This window comes from Chiloscyllium punctatum, chromosome 4, assembly GCF_047496795.1.
Source record: "Chiloscyllium punctatum isolate Juve2018m chromosome 4, sChiPun1.3, whole genome shotgun sequence".
Lineage (NCBI taxonomy): Eukaryota > Metazoa > Chordata > Chondrichthyes > Orectolobiformes > Hemiscylliidae > Chiloscyllium > Chiloscyllium punctatum.
The window spans coordinates 76,096,221-76,118,585 of NC_092742.1; the positions used below are offsets into that span (position 1 = coordinate 76,096,221).

The window sequence follows — 22,365 nt, forward strand, 5'->3', positions numbered from 1 at the left end:
CAGAAAGGTAAGGAACTTCAGAGTTGGGAAGTCAAAAATCCTACAGTTAGAGGACTTGAGGTCAGGGGCAGAAAAGAAAAGGACACTTTATTACAAAAGCAAAACAGTTCCTCACATTTGTTGCTGGAGATAATAGGTGATAGGGTGGATGGGGAGAGATGAGGAAGGAGGTTTGAAGGAGGCAAGAAACTATTAGAAAAGAAGCCAGGAGTTCTCCAAGTTGATCATGCAATAGTGGGAAGATTTAGGAGAGGAAACTCAACAGCAGTAAACACTTAATATCATCAAAACGAACCTTGCAATGGATAGTATTTTCAGTTGTCATTTGTCAGTCACAAGGTTTTGTGCCTCAGATTTGAGAGGGTAGAGAGAGAAAACATAATGGGGAGAATGTAAAGAGTTTGAGATAGCTCTGAAAGTAGTATAGACAGATACAGTGTGTTTGAAAAGGTTATGTCTCCAAACAAATATGAAATACATGTTTCATGCAAGGTACTTCATAGTGGACTGTTTTGTTTAAACTTTATTTTCTTCTGGCTCATTTTCATGTGTATTAGTTATCTGTCAAAATTTGTTAGACTGAAAAGAAACAATACAGTGTAAAAGTGAACTTTAACCTATTTGTCAGATATAGGCAATCCCGAGAGCAAATTGTGGAGCTATATTTTATGTGTATCAATAGAGTAGGGGAGGTGGAGTGAGTGTGGTCAGCTCACTTGTGTCTCTCTATCTCACATTGCATGAATCAAACATTGGATCGCAGTTAGCAGTGCCTCAGTGACAAAGCAGCCAAGTTAGCAGTGCAAAGGAGGCTAAGGAATCTAAGCTCCCAGACGGAAAAACTCATAAAAGTTGTGAATGAGACACATGGGTCTGACATGTCCTGTACACCTCAAAATGGTGCTCCAGTACAGTCAGTTCCAAGTGTCAACGTTCACTTTTCATGTGCTTTTACCCTGTGGGGTAAGATATTGTGTAGCTGAAGTGTTATACAATGAACAGCAAGTCAGCTACATATATAAAAGTTCCCTGCTCTCTCAATCTCTCTTTCTCCTAATGGCAGACTTAAAACAATAAAGAAAAGTTAAAACATGTTAAGACTCTGCCACCTTCACCAATAGAAGTCATTTGCAGCTATGGCCCCCATCGAAGACCTTTCCTTTTGCTTTCATTTCACTCATGGGATGTGAGGTTCACTGGCTGGCCATCCCTAGTCACCCTTGACAAGGGCCCTTGTGAATAAAATCAATCTATTTCTAAAAAAAACATCAAGGCATCTTCCTCCCCCCCTCTTATACATCTCATTATATCTGCCATAAAACAGAACCAAACTTTTTCATCTCAACAAAAATGATGAAAAATTGCATTCAAGGACTCTTTAACCAGTTCAATTGTTTCCTACTGGGGTGTTTCAAAAATATCAGGTGGTCTACAGATGTTAGCATGTGCTCATGACAGAGCCTAGCATCATGATGGCATCATCATCACTGACAAAAATGACCCTGAGCTTCCAGGTGCCTACTGCTTCATATACCCTGGCCAACATCTCTGTCTCAGGATTGCTGCAGTCAAGCTGGTCGCAAGCTGGAAGAACAGCACCTCATTTTCTGTTTGGGCACTCTATAGCCTTCTGGACCTATTATCAAGTTCAACATTTTTAAGGTTTGAGCACCTTCCCTTGTGTGTCTTTCCCCTAGCGCATCTCCATACCAGGCCTTGTTTCCACATGAGCTGCTATCACACAAAATACAGTGTCAGCCACTAATGGTCCCCATTAGCAGCCATTCATTCTTCCAGGCTGACCTTTACCCATTCCTTTGTCTATCCGATTGTTGTTTTTAGATTAGATTCCCTGCAGTGTGGAAACAGGCCCTTTGGCCCAACAAGTCCACACCAACCCTCCAAAGAGTAACCCATCCAGACCCATTTCCCTCTGACTAATGCACCTAACACTATGGGCAATTTACCATGGACAAGTCACCTGCTCATCTTTGGTCTGTGGGAGGAAACCTACGCAGACACAAGGAGAATATGCAAATGCCAGACAGACAGTTGTCCGAGGCTGGAATCGAATCTAGGACTCTGGTGCTGTAAGGCAGCAGTGCTAACTACTGAGCTACTGTGCCACCCATTAATTGTTCTTTCTGAGTAATTGTTCTTTCTCTTTGGGGCTGCATATCCACCTACAGTTTATTGCTCCCTCCTGCCCACTGACCCCATCTTCTGGGTGAATAGTAGCCTTTTCCTAGCCACCGTCAGTTCTGATGAAAGGTTACTGGACTTTGCTTTCTTTCCACAGATGCTGCCGAGTTTTTCCAGCAATTTCTGTTTTATGTTTCTGGCATGATGATGCTGTATTGCCACCTGGGTCAGTATCCTGTACTTAAAATTCCCGGACGGTGGGGGTGGGGGGGTTGGTGGAGGTGGGCGAGCAGATTTGGGCCTGTAAAATCTAGCACAAGGCCACTTCATGTGAGAAACATTTTAAAGTCACATGTGTATCAACTGATTGTCCTGCAATTGGTGTGAAACTGAGGTTTAACTGCAAATTCGAGTTGCCCCTTTAAGGCCACTGCTCAAAACAGATCAATCTGAGTAACTGCACCTACTGACAGGCTACAGAGTCACAGGGATGTTACAGCTAGTCTGTGAATTTCAGGTCCAACTGACTGACTTTCTGTTTCCTTCATTTTTAGGTTTTCTTTTGCCCTTTAAGAAAAGTGAAAGGACTAATGTATGAGAAGCAAGCATTAAGTGGAAGTTGAAGGTGTTCTTTATAGTAAGCTAAACCATGGAATGTTGCTGGGACAATTGTTGGAGCAACACGTCACATTTAGCATCATAGAATCATAGAGATGTACAGCATGGAAACAGACTTAAAACAATAAAGAAAAGTTAAAACATGTTTAGACTCTGCCACCTTCACCAATAGAAGTCATTTGCAGCTATGGCCCCCCATCGAAGACCTTTCCTTTTGCTGGGACCAACTCATCCATGCCGACCAGATGTCCTAAATTTACCTTGTCCCATTTGCTAGCACTTAACCCATATCCTTCTAAACCCTTCCTATTCATATACCCATCCCGATGCCTTTTAAATGCTGTAATTGTACCACCCTCCTCCACTTCCTCTGGCAGCTCATTCCATAAATGCGCCACCCCCGCTGTGTGAAATATTTACCCCTTAAGTCACTTTTAAATCTTTCTCTTCTCACCCTAAACCATTAGAACCATAGGATTCTACCGCCTTAAAGATTATTCAACCTATCATCACACTCAAAGTCTAATATCATTCCATATTCATGTCTTTTTCCTTGTTATTTGAGTATATATCAAGTAAATATCCATCCTCTTTGCAAAGTCCATACATTACAGCTGCTTCCAGATCTTATTAACTTTGTGTGAAAACATTACTTCCCATTTCCAGTTCTGTTCCGTAGGCAATTACTTTCAATCTCAGGCTTCTGGTTACGGATACACTTGATTGAGAAAATAGTTTCTCTCTTGCTCTCTAATAATCTTTCATAAACTAAACATTTGTTTTTTTTTGCTGTGGAGAGAACACTCCCAGCTTTTCCAAGCTTTCCATTCAACTGAAGTTCCTTATCCATGATGTACTTTAGTATTTCCAAGACCTGGATACCTTTCTTTAAAAAGAGAATGACTTTGTTTACAAGATTTACTAACCCAGACAACAAATATTACATACATTTGGAGGACTAATCCATAGCAATTCTCTAACTGGATCTGGGATGTTAGTGACTTTACAAATTTATGGTGTGTTGATAATTAGCACTTTTAACAGCCATTTCCAGATGTTTAATCAATGGAATCATAGGGCTGAATTTTATGCCTCTTTGTTCCGTCAGTGGCTTGGGTGTGTACATAAAATATATCAGGTGATCAGCCCAGGTCCTTCCTCCCTGGCCCTGAACCATTACCCATGATACATGGGTTGGGTAAGGTGCCAACTAGGCTAATCATACTATAGGCCTATAGAGCTCCTTAATGTCCAATTAAGTGGCAATTAAAGGCCTCATTTCATCTGCACTGCTGTAAACTGCTGAGCAGTGGCCAGGAGGTCGGAGTGCAAAGGCAGGCATGGTGGCTATGTGGTTAGCACTGCCACCCCACTGTGCCAGAAATCAGGGTACAATTCTACCTTCGGGCGACTGTCTGTGTGGCGCCTGCATGTTCTCCCCATGTCTGCATGGGTTTCCTCCCACAGTCTAAAGATGTGCAGATTAAGTGGACTAGCCATGGGGAAGGCAAGGTTACAGGGATAGAGTAGGCCAATGGGTCTGGGAGGAATACTCATTCTCCAGCCAGTCTAACAACCTTTAATTTGCTAGTTCTTTTTAAAGACTGTAAGAACTAAAACTCTGTACTTCCTTAGCTTTTTTCAATATCACAACATTGCAATTATAATTTAAATTAATGGATGCACAATCATGTGAAATCCACAAGAGTTCCTATAAAGTCTTCGTAGCAGAGATTAGCAGAAAGGGGTTAAGTTTTAGCACATAGTATTATACAATGCAATGTACCAGGCAGAACAGTTTTTGATATAAAGCATAGAGACAGTTAATCACCTGTATCTTTATTAGGAAGTGGATTGTAAAAGAAAACATTGCTAGATATTAGTCCATTAAGACAAAATCAAAAAGTTGAACACAGGAATGAAATTTGGAGGCTGAACAAATTGAGAACAAAAGGAGTGATAAGAACATTGACCCTGATGTCTATCGATACAGTAACTTGACGGATTGGTCATAGGAACAGCAAAACCAAAGTTATTCATCCATTTCTTGAGATTGTTCTTTTTTTTGAAAAAAACTCTTTCTGGAATGTGTGCATTACTGGAAATACCCCTATTTATGCAATTGAGGAATAAATTCCAAACAAAACCATGGGCTGAAAGCATATCTTGTACACCCAAGTGAAATGACACATTCAGAAGTGAAATTCATATTTCAAATGATGGTGGACATAAGAATCAATAATTTGCAAAACTGAAAGCCACAAATTCTGCCAATGCAGACTTTAGAAAAAGTACATCTTTATATCAAATACTATCAAGTACCTTTACTTATAAGTTCAGTCTTGCATCAAAGCAACCCTGAAGTAGTTTTGAATAGTCATCACTGAAAACTGCACATTTGCTTGCTGAATTTCCATACTTGGCAACAGAATAAGTTTTCAAAGAGATAATTGCAGTCTTTAACTGTATGTAATTTGTACACCTTTTAATGACCTTCCGTTTGACCTCATTTTGGGGCAAATGCCTAGGTTGTCACTATCCTATTAGATATGCCTTGCTTGAGGCCATGAGATTACACAGATAAAATTTAGATTAAAAAACTGTAATCAATGAAATACAAGTTAACATACTTAACTTTCAATGAAGGATTGAAGTGGTATTAATTACACAGGAAAATATGTTTACAGTCCTTTATAGCCTAATCTGGCATTGAAAGAAATAATAAACACAGAAATGATATTAAACTGTTTGTTTAAAAAAACCACTTGGAGTAACGCTTAGTACTGCAACAAATATTTTAAACATTTGTTATTGTAGCAGTGCAAAGCACATCATTAGCAAAACAGAAGATAATGTTTTCCATTATTACATGAAGTTGTAACTGCCCTCAGATTCAAAGCATGGCTATCAATGCATCTTAATAACATTAAATAGATTAAGATTATTCAATGATAACTTTTTTAGACTAAATAGCTAAAAAAAAAGTTAAGGTGCAAACATAATTATTTCAGCTAATGTACTGACATGGCTTTTTTCACTATGATAATTCTGCACCACTATAGAGCATTTTAATTTTCTTTGCTTAGAAGCCATGAATCTTGAAACATAAAACTTAAGAATAAATGTCAAGTACTATACTTCTCATGTGGTTTTTCATTCTATCTCACTTCCCGTACCAACCACAGTTCTGTAAAAAGCATTAAACTCTGGTTGATAATACATTTTTAAAGTATGCGTAAGAAGGATGGGGGTTCATTCCAAGATCCAAGTAGAAAATGCAGTGACATGTCTAGCTTCCCAATTTTACATTGTGAAACTAACCTTTGAAAATTACGTCTGAAAAGAGCACAATTTACATTAGACTTCAAATAAAAACATGTGTTATTAATTACTTCAAACTGTTCCAAAGAAAAAGACAACAGAAAAGTTATTACCTTTAAAGACTTTGATATGATAATCATTTGGCTAACGTACATCAAATGTGACTAATAAATTTAAACTTTTGTTGCATATATTAAAGTAGTGCTTGATAATTTTGGATTTGCATTCCTACATCAATAAATGAAGCCATTATATCTTGAGCTTTAACTTGGAATTTTTCTATGTACAAGCCCTAGTGCCAGCCAGAAAAAGAATGATTTCCATAACTCAAACACAAAGTACTTCCTACAGATTCCCACAGGGATTCAAGAAACCTCTCATGCTTAAATGCTGCTAGCTATACCAAAATTTATGTGTATACATACTTTCATTACATGCTATAATAGATTTTCCACTATTTGCCCATTTTGCATGCTTCCTTTCAATAAACACTTGCATTAGGGTCTCAGTGAGTTGAATTTAGGTAATTAAATGTGTTGCACAATGTGAGAAAAAATGTTAGTCCATATTAGTCATGCCACACTATAATTCCACCAGTTATGTCTGACAACATAACTTGGGAAATGTTTAAGGCAGTTGTATGAAATGCTTCTGTTCCTGACTGCAGCAGGGGCACAAATACAGCAGAGGAAAGACAGGAATGTAATATGAGACATTACATGTTCATGAGTTAATTTTTAAAAGAGTAACTTCAATTAATATACCTTATATCTCCACAGCATAGTTATTACAATTATATCTAAACAGGACAAACTGAGAATGATAATTCTATTTTTAGAACCATCAAATATGAAACAACAGATATAAACCAGAAACTAAGTCTGTCTATGTTGATATCCTGATGAAGGGCTTGTGCCCAAAGTGTCAATTTTCCTGCTCCTTCGATGCTGCCTGACCTGCTGTACTTTTCCAGCACCACATTCTTGACTCTAATCTCCAGTATCTGCAGTCCTCACTTTTGCCTTTGTTGATAAATATCTACCCAATATCATTCTATACAATATATTCATAATGTTTAATAAAAAGAAAACAACATACAAAGCAAACTTAAATTCAATATGTGCATCCCTCAAAATTTGAAAACAACACTGGCATTAGTTCCAGAAAATAAATAAACCTACAATATTCATGTATAAATAATCATTTAATTGCTTTACTCATATGAATGATCTCACTTTGGCACTAAAATAAAAAAGGCCCAAATTTAATTGACTCACGACCCAACCTGGAAAGTTATTCTACAGTATGCCTTTTTGCTGAACATGTCAAAATAAGATCAAGGGTGCGGATGGCAGGGACAAGTTATTTGTACAAGTTGTCGGAGTCCCACATCTCTACCTCATATGAACGCCACTTCGTTGGAAAATGGTGTCAAGTTTCCAATCAAAGTTTAGGGGTGTGGGGGTTGGGGGGAAGAAAGAGTGGAATATGCTCCCCGGTCTGCAATTGATCAATTAAAGAAGGTGGTCAATATAAACTTTATAATAAAAATGATTCATTTTCCAGTGAGGCCCACGTACACTATTTAATGAGACAGCACGCGTTGACTTCCACACTTACACCAGATCTCTTATATCATCTGCTGAAACAAGATGGACCAGCTTTCTCATGAAATTGTACCTGTGAGCGTGTAAGTGGAAGGTGTTTTGTGGATCTCCAGTAGATTAATTAAGAAAACCGAGAAAGAAATAAATTGCCATTGTCGTGTGAAAGAATTATTTGCCTACATTATGTGGTTTTATATGCAGCTCACCTGTTATCTAAATGTGATTTTTTGATTTACTCATGCTTAATTGGACTCTGATTATAAGCTGATATATTTGCTTGATAAGCCTGTAATTCATTTTAAAGTCGTGTGGATTTTCAAAAAGTCTCAACCGGTACTTTTTGTGCTCTACTAGCTAATTTGTGTTAACTAAAACTCAACATAATTTAACTTAAAGTAACATCATTGCCCACCAATGATATCCCCCTAAATTAACATCTTCAATTTTAAGCAATCATCTCCTTACTAAACTATTTCTAATTTATTGTGTTAGAGGTTGCTGTAAAAATAATGACACATTAAATAGTGTATACCTCTGACTGTGGGTAAACAGTGCACCAACTTCAGGCAAAGAGTAGAAACACTATTAAATGTAAATATTCAAAATGTATGAGGCGTTGCTCTCACACTAGTCTCACAAAATAGCACCTCTTCCTCAGTCTCCCTGTTTTACTTGGAAACCTGTGGCATTTTGCTGTATAAACTTGCAGTATTCACTACACGAAGTTAAATCTTGCCACTGAAATCGCAAGTATGCTTTTAATGACAAGCTAATTATAAAGCACAGGAAATGAACCTCTCTGTTACTGAAAGTGTTTGGGTGTGTGGATTCTCATTCATCCAGATTTTGAATTTTTTTAGGGAGGTTTTAAAGATGTCAAATTTTAAAACTTTGCTTCTTATGTTTCCTAATTATTTTCTTCAACTCTATTATCCAATTATTTTTCCCTCTCTGTATCTGATGTGACATTGAATTTATGTCCTTAATTCTGACCCTTCACAGTCCTTCCTGTATTTAGTTGCTCACCTTGAAATTTTCTTGGTTAACTAAATATGAAAACTTAATGAAAGCTCACACCAAACTATGAAAGAGGAATGCCATTAAAAGGGTAAAAACTTATAACTGCTATATATTCATTTGTTTGAATTACTTAAATGAGTCAGAATTCCATAGTTGTTAACTCACTGTTTTGCGAAAACCATGTATTATCATATAAAAATGATAATATTGCAGGCAACAAGGCCATTGCATCCATTTCTTGTATTCATTAAGTGGAATCAGCAGGGTTTAAAATATACAACAATCTGATAATATAATTCAAGTATGTAAAGAAAGGGAAGCAACACTCAGATATTTGATACTTGTCTGTACACAGTCCATCAAGATTGATCCAGTGAAGTTTGTAGAAAATTGCATTGCTATCAAGAGACAGGCAGAGGTACGAGTTGCATACTTTAGAAACCAGACTACACTGTAAACTCCACAAGTACTATTGATAGGCGACATCTAACCTCTAGTTAAGAAGTTGGAGTAATGCCAAAGCATTGCAACCACTCAAATATGTGGTTGGCAGTTGACACATAAATTAAGCAATGATGATGGATTAAGAGGAGAAAATGTAATTTAACGGTGATACATAACTAAATATATACTTGGAATTCTTTCCATATTTGTAACGTGCAATGTGACGTGCAAAAATGGTGACAAATAGTTACTCAGAAATAATTTTGGTTATATTTTAAAGTAGCTCACACAAAAACATATTTCAAGTGTGCAAATTAAATTTATGAAAATATTTACATGCTCTTCTGTAAGACACGCACACTTTAAAAACAATACCTCCATTTTTGATTTAGCCAGAGTATCCAAGTTTCTGGCAAAGTTAAATATATTGATGGTGGTTGGTTAGGGAATTTAGTCCTCTCATTTTTCCTTGCCCACACTAGACATCAATATATTCTACAATCTCTTAAAATATCAGGTTCTGTAAATAAAGCTCCACAACACATTCTGGCTCAGGGCATCCTGTACTATCTCACTCGCTTGACAACAATAACTCACAGGTATCATCTTAAAGTAAACCCATTGGGAAGCAAAGTATTGCAGCTATAAAAAGAAACTGAAATGAGAATGCTGGAAATATTCTGCAGGTCTGGCAACATCTGTAGAGAGAGAGAAAAATAGTTCATTTTTTATGCTGCTGACCTTTTCTCAGAACTGGAAAAGGCTAGAACCATAATAAATTTCAAACAAGTGAACAGTGAAGGAGGTGAGTTGGGTGAGTTAAGGAGCGGAATGGGATGGTGGAACAAAAACGGAAAAGAGATCTGAGATTCAGATAGGGCAGGAGAGACTAAATGACAAAAGAATTGGTGGGTCAGAGACAGTGGCAATGTGATGAGCTAATGGTGTGGCTAAAGGAGATGTGATAGCAGCTGTTCACTGAGTAAGCCACCTTTAAAGGATGCAGCTTAGAGACAATCCCTTAGCCCTTGCCTGGGAGATAACAAGCTTGTCAATATCTCATCAGTAGAAGGTTAGCAGCTATTGCCCTGGCATCCGCTCTGAAGAAACACAAGGCCATAAACTACCTCCTCCAACTACCTCTTTGTCTGAAATGGCCTTGCAAGACAATAAGTTGGAGGAAACAGCTTCAAAAATATCCAAAAGGAATGAAACTGGATGACCCCCCCCCTGACTGGACACCCTACAAAATCTTTCTTTCTAACATATGGAGCTTCATAAATTGTGGTTGGGCTAGACCGTTGCCACCAACCCTCCTTCCCAGTTAATCTCAATAACCCCAAGAAATTATTTGTCACTTATCTATCTACTTTTTCTTCCTGCAGCCCAATCATACCTATGATGATGTGGTAGACATTGGAAGAAGGTGGTGAAAGAAAAGCAAATGAAGGAGGAGGAGGAGCTGTGTCATTGTTTCTCTCCCTAGTCATTTCTAAGATTAAAATTGAGGAAGGGAAAAAAGGAAGAAGAAAGGACAAACCTAATGATAAATTGCAGACATTTCATCTCAAAACATGCATACATATCAACCTCTGCTTTGAACCCCCTCTCTAATTTACCACCAGTGATGCTTGTTCCCTCTGGTCCAGGCATTAACTCAGTAAGTCTGAAGTTAATTTTCAAGGCTGTATCACAACTAACTGGTGTGTCTCTCAAGTGTGCAGCTGTTCCTTCTGGTATCTGGGATTATCACAGGTATTTGACCTTCCCTGTGGAAAGCAATGAACTAAATAGCAACTTGACTGGAATCCCAAGGTCTTAGGAGGCTTCTTGAGATCAGCCTGTCTGTTCACCTCTTCTGAAATGTAGACTACAGCTCCAGATTCAATGGAATGAATGAAAACTGAAAAGCAACATTAGTCATAGCTTCTTTGTCATAATGATTTCTGTCTTCCAGGGCCTTCAAGTTGTCCTCAGACCTGCCAACCTGCTCATTAATGGGGCCACCAAATTAGGACTAAAACAAAATAATGATGAAATTCTGTTGGACACTAACGTTATTAGGGGCAACATACATCGGTAACTTTCCTTTCTGTACCACCAGGTCGGTGGAAGCAGGCAGCCCAACAGCAGACTAAAGCCAGCAGTGCTTCATACTGAGAAACAAGCCGCTTCGAGACAAGTCTCGAAAGCATTTTCTTTGTGTGAAGTATCTGCAGCTAACTTCAACTAACTAACTTCTTTCTGCAATCAAGGTCTAGTAAGGCAGAAATATATGTCCATTGGGTGGAAAGAATAAGTGGATACTCAAACTGTTATAACATTAAATATACTTTCATATGCTATTTTGTTATAGACAGTAGTTAGAACTGGATAGGGAAAGCTGCACTGCTCAGAAGAGGAAATGGCATTATGGTAATGTCACGAAATTAGTAATCCAGGCTAGTGTCTAGGGACAAGAGTTCAAATTCCACCATGAAGGCTGGTTGAACTAAAAGTTAACTAATAAATCTGGAATTAAAAGTTTATATCACTAGTGATGATCATGAAGCACTGTTGTCAAAAACATTCCTACTAACCTTTCGGGAAGGAAAACCACCTGATCTGGCCAATGATTCCAGACCAACAGTAATGTGCTCGATTCTTATAATCCCCACTGAAGTGGCCTAGCAAGACAATAAGCTGTATCAAACTGCTTCAGAAACATCCAAAAGGAATGCAACCGGATGACCCCCTAGCTGGACATCCTACAAAATCTTCCCTTCTAACGTATGGGGCTTCATAAATTGTGGTTGGGCTAGATTGTTGCCACCAACCCTCCTTCCCAGTTATTGTTAATCAACCTGTTCAGAGATGTTATGATATACTTCTGGAGTGGGATTTAAACATAGGATTTAAACTCCTGGCACCAAAGTAGGGACACTGTCACTCTACACAAGAGCCCTCAATCCTCCTTTCTATATTTAAGGGCCTATCTAACTAGTAATGGTAGAAGATTAACCACCATTCTTAAGAGAAGAGCCACTTGTGTTAAACAACAAGAAATATGATGACATCAGTGTGCTGTGGGAGCCAAGAAGAGAAAAAATCCTACTCACCCTCACCTTCACCAATATATCTGTCATTAATGCATATGTCCCTGCCAGTACTGATAGGAGCAGTCATCGCACAGTGCTTATCATCTTCACAGTGAGAATCTTCACATTGTGTTATGTGGCACTATCATTGTGCTACAGTAGGATAAATTCTGAACAGATCCAGTATTTGAAAACTGGGCATTAATGAGGCACTCCTGCAGAATTGTATTTAACCACGTATGTAAACTTGTGTCCCAGAAAATCCCCAACCTACAATTACTGTCAAGTCATCAGTTCAATCCATTTTCAAAGATGAGTGCAGGAGGGCATACCTAAGCATATCTAAAAATAAGGTGTCAACCTGTTGTAGACACAACACAAGACTAATGGCATGTCAAACCATGGGAGCAGCATGCGATAAATAGAGCTATGCAATGCCACCACTCTCAGACCTTGCAGTTCTGTCACATCCAATTGTGATCAGTGGCAAACAGTTAAACAATTAACAGGAGAAAAGGCTCAGTGAAGGTTCCAACCTCAATGTTGTGGGAGTTCAGCACTTTACGCAAAAGACAAGGGCTGAAATTGCAACCATCATCGGCCTAAAATTTCAAGGCAGTAGCATCTCTCCTGGTCACAGAAAGGCCAAGTCAGGCCAAAGACAAATTGGCACAATTGGCAGATATTTGGCTGTCTGAACCATTCTTCAGGAATTTGGATAAACCTGAAGAGAAGTTCACTAAGCCTCTTGTCAAGGCTCAGCTAGCTGATCCACTAAATACCAGATTTAGCTCAAACTGAAACTGAAAGCAAAGGAGTTCTGCAAAAGGGATGTGAAGAGCAAGTGGAGACATCCTCACAGACCTGTAGGCAATGGCTCACCAGATAATGGTGCTGCCCAAATGTTATCAAGAAATATTAAGGCAAGTTCATATAATTCTGTTGGCAGGACATGTAGGAACCTGGAAGACCCAAACATGTGAGATTCAACACTTCCATTGGGCAAGGATTTCAATGTGGTGCAGTAGTGAAAGACGTGCCATAGATGGCCAGGTATGTGCAGCACAATCTACGAACAACTTCCATAGTAGTTTTCAGGGAACTATTTAGTGAGGCGTTAATAGACTGCGTGAAGCTTTACTGAAAACAAACGTGGGACACCAATACATCCTTGCCAGGTGTCATTCCTTTGAGAATAATTACTGCTAAGGTGGTGGTAGATAAACTAACTCACTTCATCACTCAGCATGGATTACCAATATGGTAAAAACAATGACTGCAGATGCTGGAAACCAGATTCTGGATTAGTGGTGCTAGAAGAGCACATCAGTTCAGGCAGCATCCAAGTAGCTTCGAAATCGACGTTTCGGGCAAAAGCCCTTCATATGTCTAAAATCGTTCAAGAAGCCACAAGTAATCTGAGTAAGACACAATTAAAATCTTTAGCATACCAGCTACAGATTAGATTCCTTAGAGTATAGAAACAGGCCATTTGGCCCAACTAGTCCAAACTGACCCTCCAAAGTGTAACCCACCCAGACCCATTCCCCTACCCTATATTTACACCTGACTAATGCACCTAACAATATGGGCAATTTAGCATGGCCAATTCACCTGACCTGCACATCTCTGGATTGTGGGAGGAAACCAAAGCACCCGGAGAAAACTCATGCAAACATGAGTTCAAATTCCACACAGACAGTTGCCCAAGGCAGGAATCTAACGTGGGTCCCTGGCGCTGTGAGGCAGCAGTGCGAACCAGTGAACCACCGTGCTGCCCATAAGTGGACAACCTTTGCCAAATATGATGTGGATGTAGAAGAATCCTCTCCTACAAAACAGCATCCTTATCATTTAATCCAGGGAAAGTGACTTGAGAACAGTACCATTCAGCCTTCAAAGTTATTGATCAGGGAATACTGTTGTGAATAACCACATGATTTGAACAAAGCGCTTTCTTTGCTGCTTGTCAGCTTACATTCACCAAATGAATCCACCGGTTTCAGCCTTTCTGGATTAGTTTATGGATGTGAGATAAAAGATCCCCTGAAAAAGCAAGATTTTATGTCCAAGTTATGGGAACGGGTCAGGGAAGCTGCCAAGTAGCTCAGAGACAACTGAGAATATTTCTTAACAATCACGAAGGAATGGGCAGACAAACACATCAAGACCCAAAAATTCACTTGATGAATCATAGGCAGGATGGTTCAGTGGCCCATATGGAGGAATTAAAAGGTTTGAAGTAAATTATTTGATTGATACCCCAGATTGAATTATCAGCCTTAGGCACTAATACAACTGCAGAATACCAGTTTCTTTGACCGACTTCAATTCGGTGGGTTTGCATTTGTGCTTTCATCTTGGGCCACTTTCCCTGGCCTAAATAATAAGGATGCTGTTTTACAGGAGCGGATTCTCCTACATCCACATCATGTTTGGCAAAAGTGGTACACCCTGGTTTCTTTCTACGGTCTCCTTTAAATTCTGTGAGCAGCCTTATTAAATTCCCTTGTTCTATTATATAGATGTGAAAGTATGGTGCTGAACCTTTCTAATAGATCAGCGCTAATTAACCAGACATCGGGAGACTCAATCTAGAAATTGCCTCGGTTTACTTCTCCCTTGTTCTATCACATTCATCATACTGTACTGTTCTTAGTACAAGACATATCTGCACTTGCTTATCCTCCTCTTTGGGGTGGGGTTAAACCTGGAGTTTCAGTCAAGTCATTTCAGTGGGATCGGAAAGCCAACTCTAATTGTCCAATGACATGTCCACACATGCCAGAACACCAGTCCAATAGCCTTTTGAACATTCCATGCCCTTACTGTTTTGTCTTCATGAACTAACAATTATTGGTTAAACTATTCACTTTTCTCACAATGACTTTCTACAGAGAAATCCATTTTCCTATTTGTCTGAATAACAATTTAAGAGGGTGGATAGAGACATTTCCATCTTTAAAACTCTGTAAATTAGCTTAATATCTTTGCAAAGCAAGTCTCACTTTCATAATAAAATTAATAATTTTGTTACTTATTAGAGGAACTTTGTTGATGATTTTTAAATTCTAAATAGATAAAGTATATCAGTGAATATTTTGGTAGCTGGGTGAAGTGTTTAAATTTGTGTTGTGACCACTGGAGTAGAGGATTTAGAGGGAGACAGTGCACTTCTCCTATTTTGGGCATGACATAAAGGAATCAAAGTCAGACATTTCATAGTAGGTGCTACTGTGTCTCTTATTGAGTGCTCCTTGAGTTCCCTATGGTGCTCCTTCAATTTCCTGATAACAGCATACAAGACGAAGCCTCATGAGATTGACAAACAGTGTTTACTTAGGATGTGAATTCCTCCAAAAAATCTGTCCATGGTCTTTAGTCTTTCAAAAATGTGCAACTGCCAGCTGTATAACTCTGTATTTGAGCTATGGGGCTCCAGCTGGATCTGTGTAAAGATATCAGAAGAATTAAACAGCCAAATTAGATTGTTTTTCATATCTAGTCCAATCTGGATGTCACCCACTCTGATGTGCACCTCTGTCACAGTACATAATGGCCTATATATAACATTTAAAATGTTGATACTGGTCCCAAATGTTTAAATTATGCCCTCGTTCTTGGTTAAATTGAGGTCAACTGTGGACCACAATGGACAGATTTTCATTCCACTTCATCGTTCCTGCTCTCCTGATTCTACGTAACTTCTACCCTTACTCATCTGCATTTGAATTGAAGTCAACTTACAGTCATATCATCACAATCCAAGATGAGACAATAAGATTCATCTTGATCAAATTTAAAACCTTATGCACTGAATTAGTTACATCTGCTGAACATAAAATGCTGCCTTTGATTTATTTAATGAAATCCTACATGCAATGCAATACTCCTCTTTATACTTCAAAATCACAACCTTTTTAAAAGTGCAGATGTTACTGAACTGTAATTGTGGGTCGTTAAAACATTGCTACTTTTGTCTTTGTTTAAAAGTGAATCGAAATTTGCAGTTGGACCAGAATTTCCTATTCACTTACACAGAATACAAGATGGTGAGCTGTCCAATACATTAACTACACAAAGATAAGGGATTTTTCTTGGCTTTTACTTTAAAATCCCATTATAGCCAACAGAAGCACAAATCACTTGGTGTATATAATCCAGATTTCTCTAACACAAGCATTAAGTACAATTACTTGTATTTGTTTACAAATCAAAAGAGTAAGAAAAATATATTTAGCAATCAAGTTAGGTCTAACATCCAGCCAAAATGTTGACCTCTTCATTTCTCCGCAAGCTGTCAAATTATTTTTTTGAAATTAATTCACTCATTTTAAACTGGTTTCTAGAGAACATAGGCCTGTAATAAAAATAAAATCAAATTTGCATATATTTGTTTTTATTGACATAAGGGAGATCACAGGGTGTGAGGAAATGTAAAATCTACAATGGCTCAGTAGAGGTTAATCTTCTGAGCTGGGGGAGGAAGTAACATACACTATTCAAACAGAGTAAAATGGCATTTATTTCCTGCATCTAATTTCTGATATACTGATACTTAGCAGTACTCCCATGTGACCAAGAGTTCTATAGACTAATGTAACAACAGCAAGTAATGTGAAATTTCACCCAAAAATGTACATTTAAATATTAAAATGCTCAGAGGTAAAATCTCACTGTGCAATATTAAGCTAGAAACTGAGAGTAATGTGGTGAGATCTATTATCACACACTAGAATCGTGAAGATTATCCTGTACAATTTTAAAATGTCGACTGTTGTCTAGCATAGTTTAATTTGAAGATATCCTACAGTTTCTGTAGGCAAAAATCCACGGTAAAATTTATTCTATACCTGGTAATAAATATATTCAACATTGAATTAAATCTAACCTTTTTTGTCTTATTTGTCTTCTGGTAGCTGTCTGACAAAGGCTTCTTCACTTCTTTCACTGCTGGTTTGGAGAAGAGTTCTTCAAATTCTTCAGCATCTTGGATATGAGGTTCTTCCAGTGATTCCCAGATGGTTGAGATATTGCCATCTCTGAAAATTATAAGATAATTCATAACTTCAGCCATTGCATTTCCACAGCAACTAACCTAGAAGGTTGTCATATTGATTCAACACAAAGATTTGTAAACATAATTTAAAGTCTAAATCAAATAATTTTTGAGCAGCAGCACAAAATCTGTAAATAATCTGTGCTTTAGGTTTGTCAAGAAACACGTAATGGAGGAACCTTGCAGCAATTTCAATAAATTGGATAAACAGTGAAGCATCACCATTTTCTCATGGGTGAAACAGCCCCAAAGGCTTCCAACACAAGAGTCAGGAATAACACACTCATCTTTTGTAATTGCTTCGCCCACCATAAACGTTAAGCTCAAAACACAAACAAGCAGTACTCTTGCTTGAAACAAATCAACCCTTTATATATTTAGAAGAGAAGCTCAAAACATGTTTGACACCTTCCCAGTTTGATCACACTCCACCCTATGTGCATCCTGCCTGTTTCCCTATAGGCTGCTGTTACTTCCCAGAGGTATCACTCTTAAATGCCAACAGTATTATGCAACTTGCAAGTTCCATGGAAATGACACTCAATATTGAAGGGGGGGTTCCATCATTCAGGGATTGTGCCCTCTGCCCTCCCCAGTTACCTACAAAGAGGCAATGCTTGGCTATTTTTAATTTTGCTTTGCAGAACATAAATTTAAACTTCAAAAACAGAAATGGCTGGAATAGCTCAGCAGGTCTGGCAGCATCTGTGCAGAGAAATCAAACTTAGCATTTCGATTTGAGTAACCTTTCCTCACTCGACCTGAAACGTTAGCTCTGATTTCTCACCACAGATGCTGCCAGACCTGCTGCGCTTTCCCAGCAACTGTTGTTTTTGTTTCTGATTAACAGCATCTGCAGTGCTTTCGGTTTTTATACAGATTTAAACTTGTCAAGCAACAGGACAGAAATACCTCTCTAATTCTGAAAAGCTCAACAGAGGAGAATTTTATCACAAGTTAAGGACAGATTGCATTTTAAAGGGAAAATGTCTGTAAATATGTATAATAATAATAACCAAGAGAAATACAAGAGTTGCTGATGTTTAAGACAGTGAACTTCTTTTACAAAATAAAAACTGAAAGAACTGCAGATGTTGTAATTCAGGAACAAAACAAGAAGTTGCTGGAAAAGCTCAGCAGGTCTGGCAGCGTCTGTGAAGAAAAAAAACAGAATTAACATTTCAGAACTGAGGAAAGGACACCGGACCTGAAACATTAATGCTGATTTTTCTTCATAGACGCTGCTAGACCTACTGTTTTTTTCCAGCAACTTCTGTTTTTGTAGCTTCTTTTACGAGGTCAGGCTGAGGAGGACTGCAATTTTGAGAATTGGGGAAAACTGCCTAAAAACAGTGTTGCTTGAGCAATTTGAAAAGAAATTCAGCACTAGTATTGAAGCAGAGGACATAGTGCCAACTTCTGTCACCACATAACTATGCAATCACAACTCTGATTATGTGAGAGAGAGAGAGAGAGAGAAAGAAATCAGAATGAAAGACGATCAAATAGTGCACAAAGTCCGATCAAAAATATTAAGATTAAAAGGGACTGAGCCCAGAGTCACCTGTCAATTACATATCAATGAGAATTAAAATGTGCAGTTTAACCCAGATCATAATAAGTACCAGGAAAGTCTTTTTCCCCTCCTGGAGGTCGTGAGGAAAATGGTTAAAAGGAGAAATAATGGAGTGACTTGGCCCCAGAGAAATATTTATCTGTTCTTTCCACTTCATTAATAAATATGGCAGTGAAGACTCATGTGCAACTTTCTCAACATAACAGCAGTTAAGTTGATCAATAAACTGCCAGCTAAGGGCCTCAAGTTGCCACCTCCCCAGTTAGCGAGCAAGAAAGGAAACCAGTTTCCTGAACAGTAATTCAGGGTTGGGGAACCCTCCAATTTCCTCAATCTGTGTGCAAATGGCAGCACAGGTGGGTCATTGGGGTGGAGGTGGAGGGGTCTTCTCTGAAAATCAGCCTTCTGATATCCCTCTCCCCTCAGAATGTAAAAAATTGTTTCAACAACATTGAGCCTAGTCTTTCCAATTGACAATTAACTAATCCTTTGAAGATCAACTTTAATCTACTTCTTTCCAAATGAATGGTTTTTAGTCTATAGGTACGATCTGAAAGAAAAATCAATAATTTTTCAGAATAGTTATGAGCTCATACATCCTCACTAATTAATCCTCATTTGCTGCACCCCATGCTAATCCATCAGCTCTACCTTATCCTCCAGCTCCAACAGGATCTGGAATCTTGGAACATTTTTCCATTTTTTTTTACCTAACTTCCAATTTCATTGTTTAATCAGATATTTATCAAATCAACATTGTTACTCATCTGCTGTCCACTACACCTCGAATTTTGCAGATGATACCAAAATTTGAGGTGTAGTGGACAGCAAAGAGGGTGACAATAGGATCTTAACCAGATGGGCCAATAAGCTGAGAAGTGGCAGATGGAGTTTAATTCAGATAAATGCGAGGTGCTGCATTTTGGGAAAGCAAACCTTAGCAGGACTTATACACTTAATGGCAAGGTCCTAGGGAGTGTTGCTGAACAAAGAGACCTTGGAGTACAGGTTCATAGCTCCTTGAAAGTGGAGTCACAGCTAGATAGGATAGTGAAGAAGGCGTTTGGTATGCTTTCTTTTCTTGGTCACAGTATTGAGTACAGGAGTTGGGAGGTCATGTTGCGGCTGTACAGGACATTGGTTAGGCCACTATTGGAATTTTGCATGCAATTCTGGTCTCCTTCTTATTGGAAAGATGTTGTGAAACTTGAAAGAGTTCAGAAAAGGTTTACAAGGATGTTGCCAGGGCTGGAGGATTTGAGCTATAGGGAGGGGCAGAACAGGCTGGGGCTGTTTTCCCTGGAGCGTTGGAGGCTGAGGGGTGACCTTATAGAGGTTTACAAAATTATGGAGGGGCATGAATAGGGTAAATAGGCAAAGTCTTTTCCCTGGGGTCGGGGAGTCCAGAACTAAAGGGCATAGGTTTAGGGCGAGGGGGGAAAAGATATAAAAGAGACCTAAGGGACAACTTTTTCACACAGAGTGTGGTAAATGTATGGAATGAGTTGCCAGAGGAAGTGGTGGAGGCTGGTACAATTGCAACATTTAAGAGGCATCTGGATGGGTATATGAATAGGAAGGGTTTGGAGGGATATCGGCCGGGTGCTGGCAGGAGGGACTAGATTGGGTTCGGTTTTCTGGTCAGCATGGATGGATTGGACCGAAGGGTCTGTTTCCATGCTGTATATCTCTATGACTCTCTGATTCTACTCAGATAATTATCAAACTCATTTTTGAAGCAGTTATTAGCACAGTGTTATAGTAATAGTTAAGGTTGTGTATAAGTTGACTCCTGAATTTTGGCCAAAAATTTCAAACACTCAACTAACCCACAATCTCAACATTTCCCGAGATCACCTAGTTCCCCCCTCACCAACTCTCACTCACTTCCTGCATACCCACCCAATTTTTTCATTTGCAACTTCCTGGCCTAACCCACCATAGAGTCAGAGAAGGAAATCAGCAAGATGAGACATGAGAAAGAGAATCAAAGAGATAGATGACTGAGTCAGTCGGGGAAGTATGCTAGCATTAGAAAGCCAGGTTCCTTTAAGGCTCAAGTCTAAAACAGAACAACTCCAAATTTAACTGCGAGCAGGTAATATTCATTACTTTGTATTTAAGAGTTCAGTTCCTCCCCAGTGGGGCTAACTTCAGGACAAGCAAAAGGCCCAGATGGGAAAGATGGAAGCTAATGTTTGTGTTAAGCTATAATTTTCAAAAAAAACTCTTGTAGGTCTCAGAAGATCTTTTGCTACTTAATTCACCTTATGGCTATTGGTATATGAAACAATGCAGTGAATGTTGGACAGGAAATTGGCAAGAGTCTGGCAGAGAGTTAGTGAGTGGGAGAGCCAGCCAAGTAAATGGTGAGCAGGGGATAGTCTCAAGGAATAGGATGGGATGGGATGCTCCAAAATGGCAGCAATTAAGTCACACATATTCCATCAGTCCTGGCACAAAACATTTTCAACCCATTGCAAATATTACTGGTCTATAAGTCAACACCTCCTTTTTGATGGAAAATTTGGTCTGAAAAACTCAACTATTATGCAAGTAAATACAGTGACTGCTTTTGCTAGCATCTTCCACATCTCTGAGATGGTGGCATTGAAATGTTTGAGACTCCATTTGTGGCTAGTTAATTTTCAACCTGTATCAAAATTGCATTTGGAAATTCAGCATTTGTTGCAGCACAACAGGGAGGTGGCAGCCTAGTGGTATTATCGCTGAACTATTAATCCAGAGACCCAGGCAATGTCCTGGGACCTAGGTTAAATCTTGCCATAGCAGTTAGTGGAATTTGAATTCAGTAACAAAACTGGAACTAAGAGTCTAATGATGACTATGAAACTTGTTGATTGTTGGAAAAACCCACCTCATCCTTCGGGGAAGCAAACTGCCACTTTTACCTCGTCTCTGACATGTGACTCTCACAGCAATGTGACTGACTCTAAACTGCTCTCTGGGTAATTAGGGATGGACCATAAGTGCTGGCTTGAGTGATGTCCACATTCATGAATGAATAAGAGAAGAATGACAAACATAAGTAAATCCATCACACTTACATCGAAGTATAGCATGTAAATAAAATGATATTTATTTTGTTAGTTGGGAATATTGATTTTAGTTACCAGATTGCCATCTCACAGAATACAAGATACCTTGCAGATGCTGGAAATCAAAGGCAACACTTGTATAGTAACCTCAGGTGTGAAAACTGATCAACACGAATATAACAGCTACAGTGCACTCCTATTACATGTGCATATTTAGATACCACATTGGGCATACTGCACATTGTTATCTGCTAACAGGCTACATGTTTCTGGCTGTCCACTACAAAGCACTGAAATATCTTTCATTGTTTCCATATAAGCTCAAACTCTGTCAAAACACACATCGGGATTGGTGTTTCAACTGAATCCGCTAACACTTTGGCATCTTGAAAAGAATTTAGAAAACAAATCATTTTAACACAACCCAGCTGCCTATTGCAAG

At 38.7% G+C, this 22,365-nt stretch overlaps 1 protein-coding gene across 4 annotated transcripts in view; it reads right to left on the minus strand.

Moving 5' to 3' along the window:
* Positions 1-22,365, minus strand: part of fmn1 (formin 1) — a 373,616-nt gene that overhangs the window by 177,445 nt on the left and 173,806 nt on the right. For all 4 annotated transcript variants that reach the window (XM_072569057.1, XM_072569058.1, XM_072569056.1 and 1 more), the window contains one exon: positions 17,121-17,271. In XM_072569057.1, the coding sequence (XP_072425158.1) occupies positions 17,121-17,271 (151 nt within the window). The remainder of the gene's footprint in view (positions 1-17,120; positions 17,272-22,365) is intronic.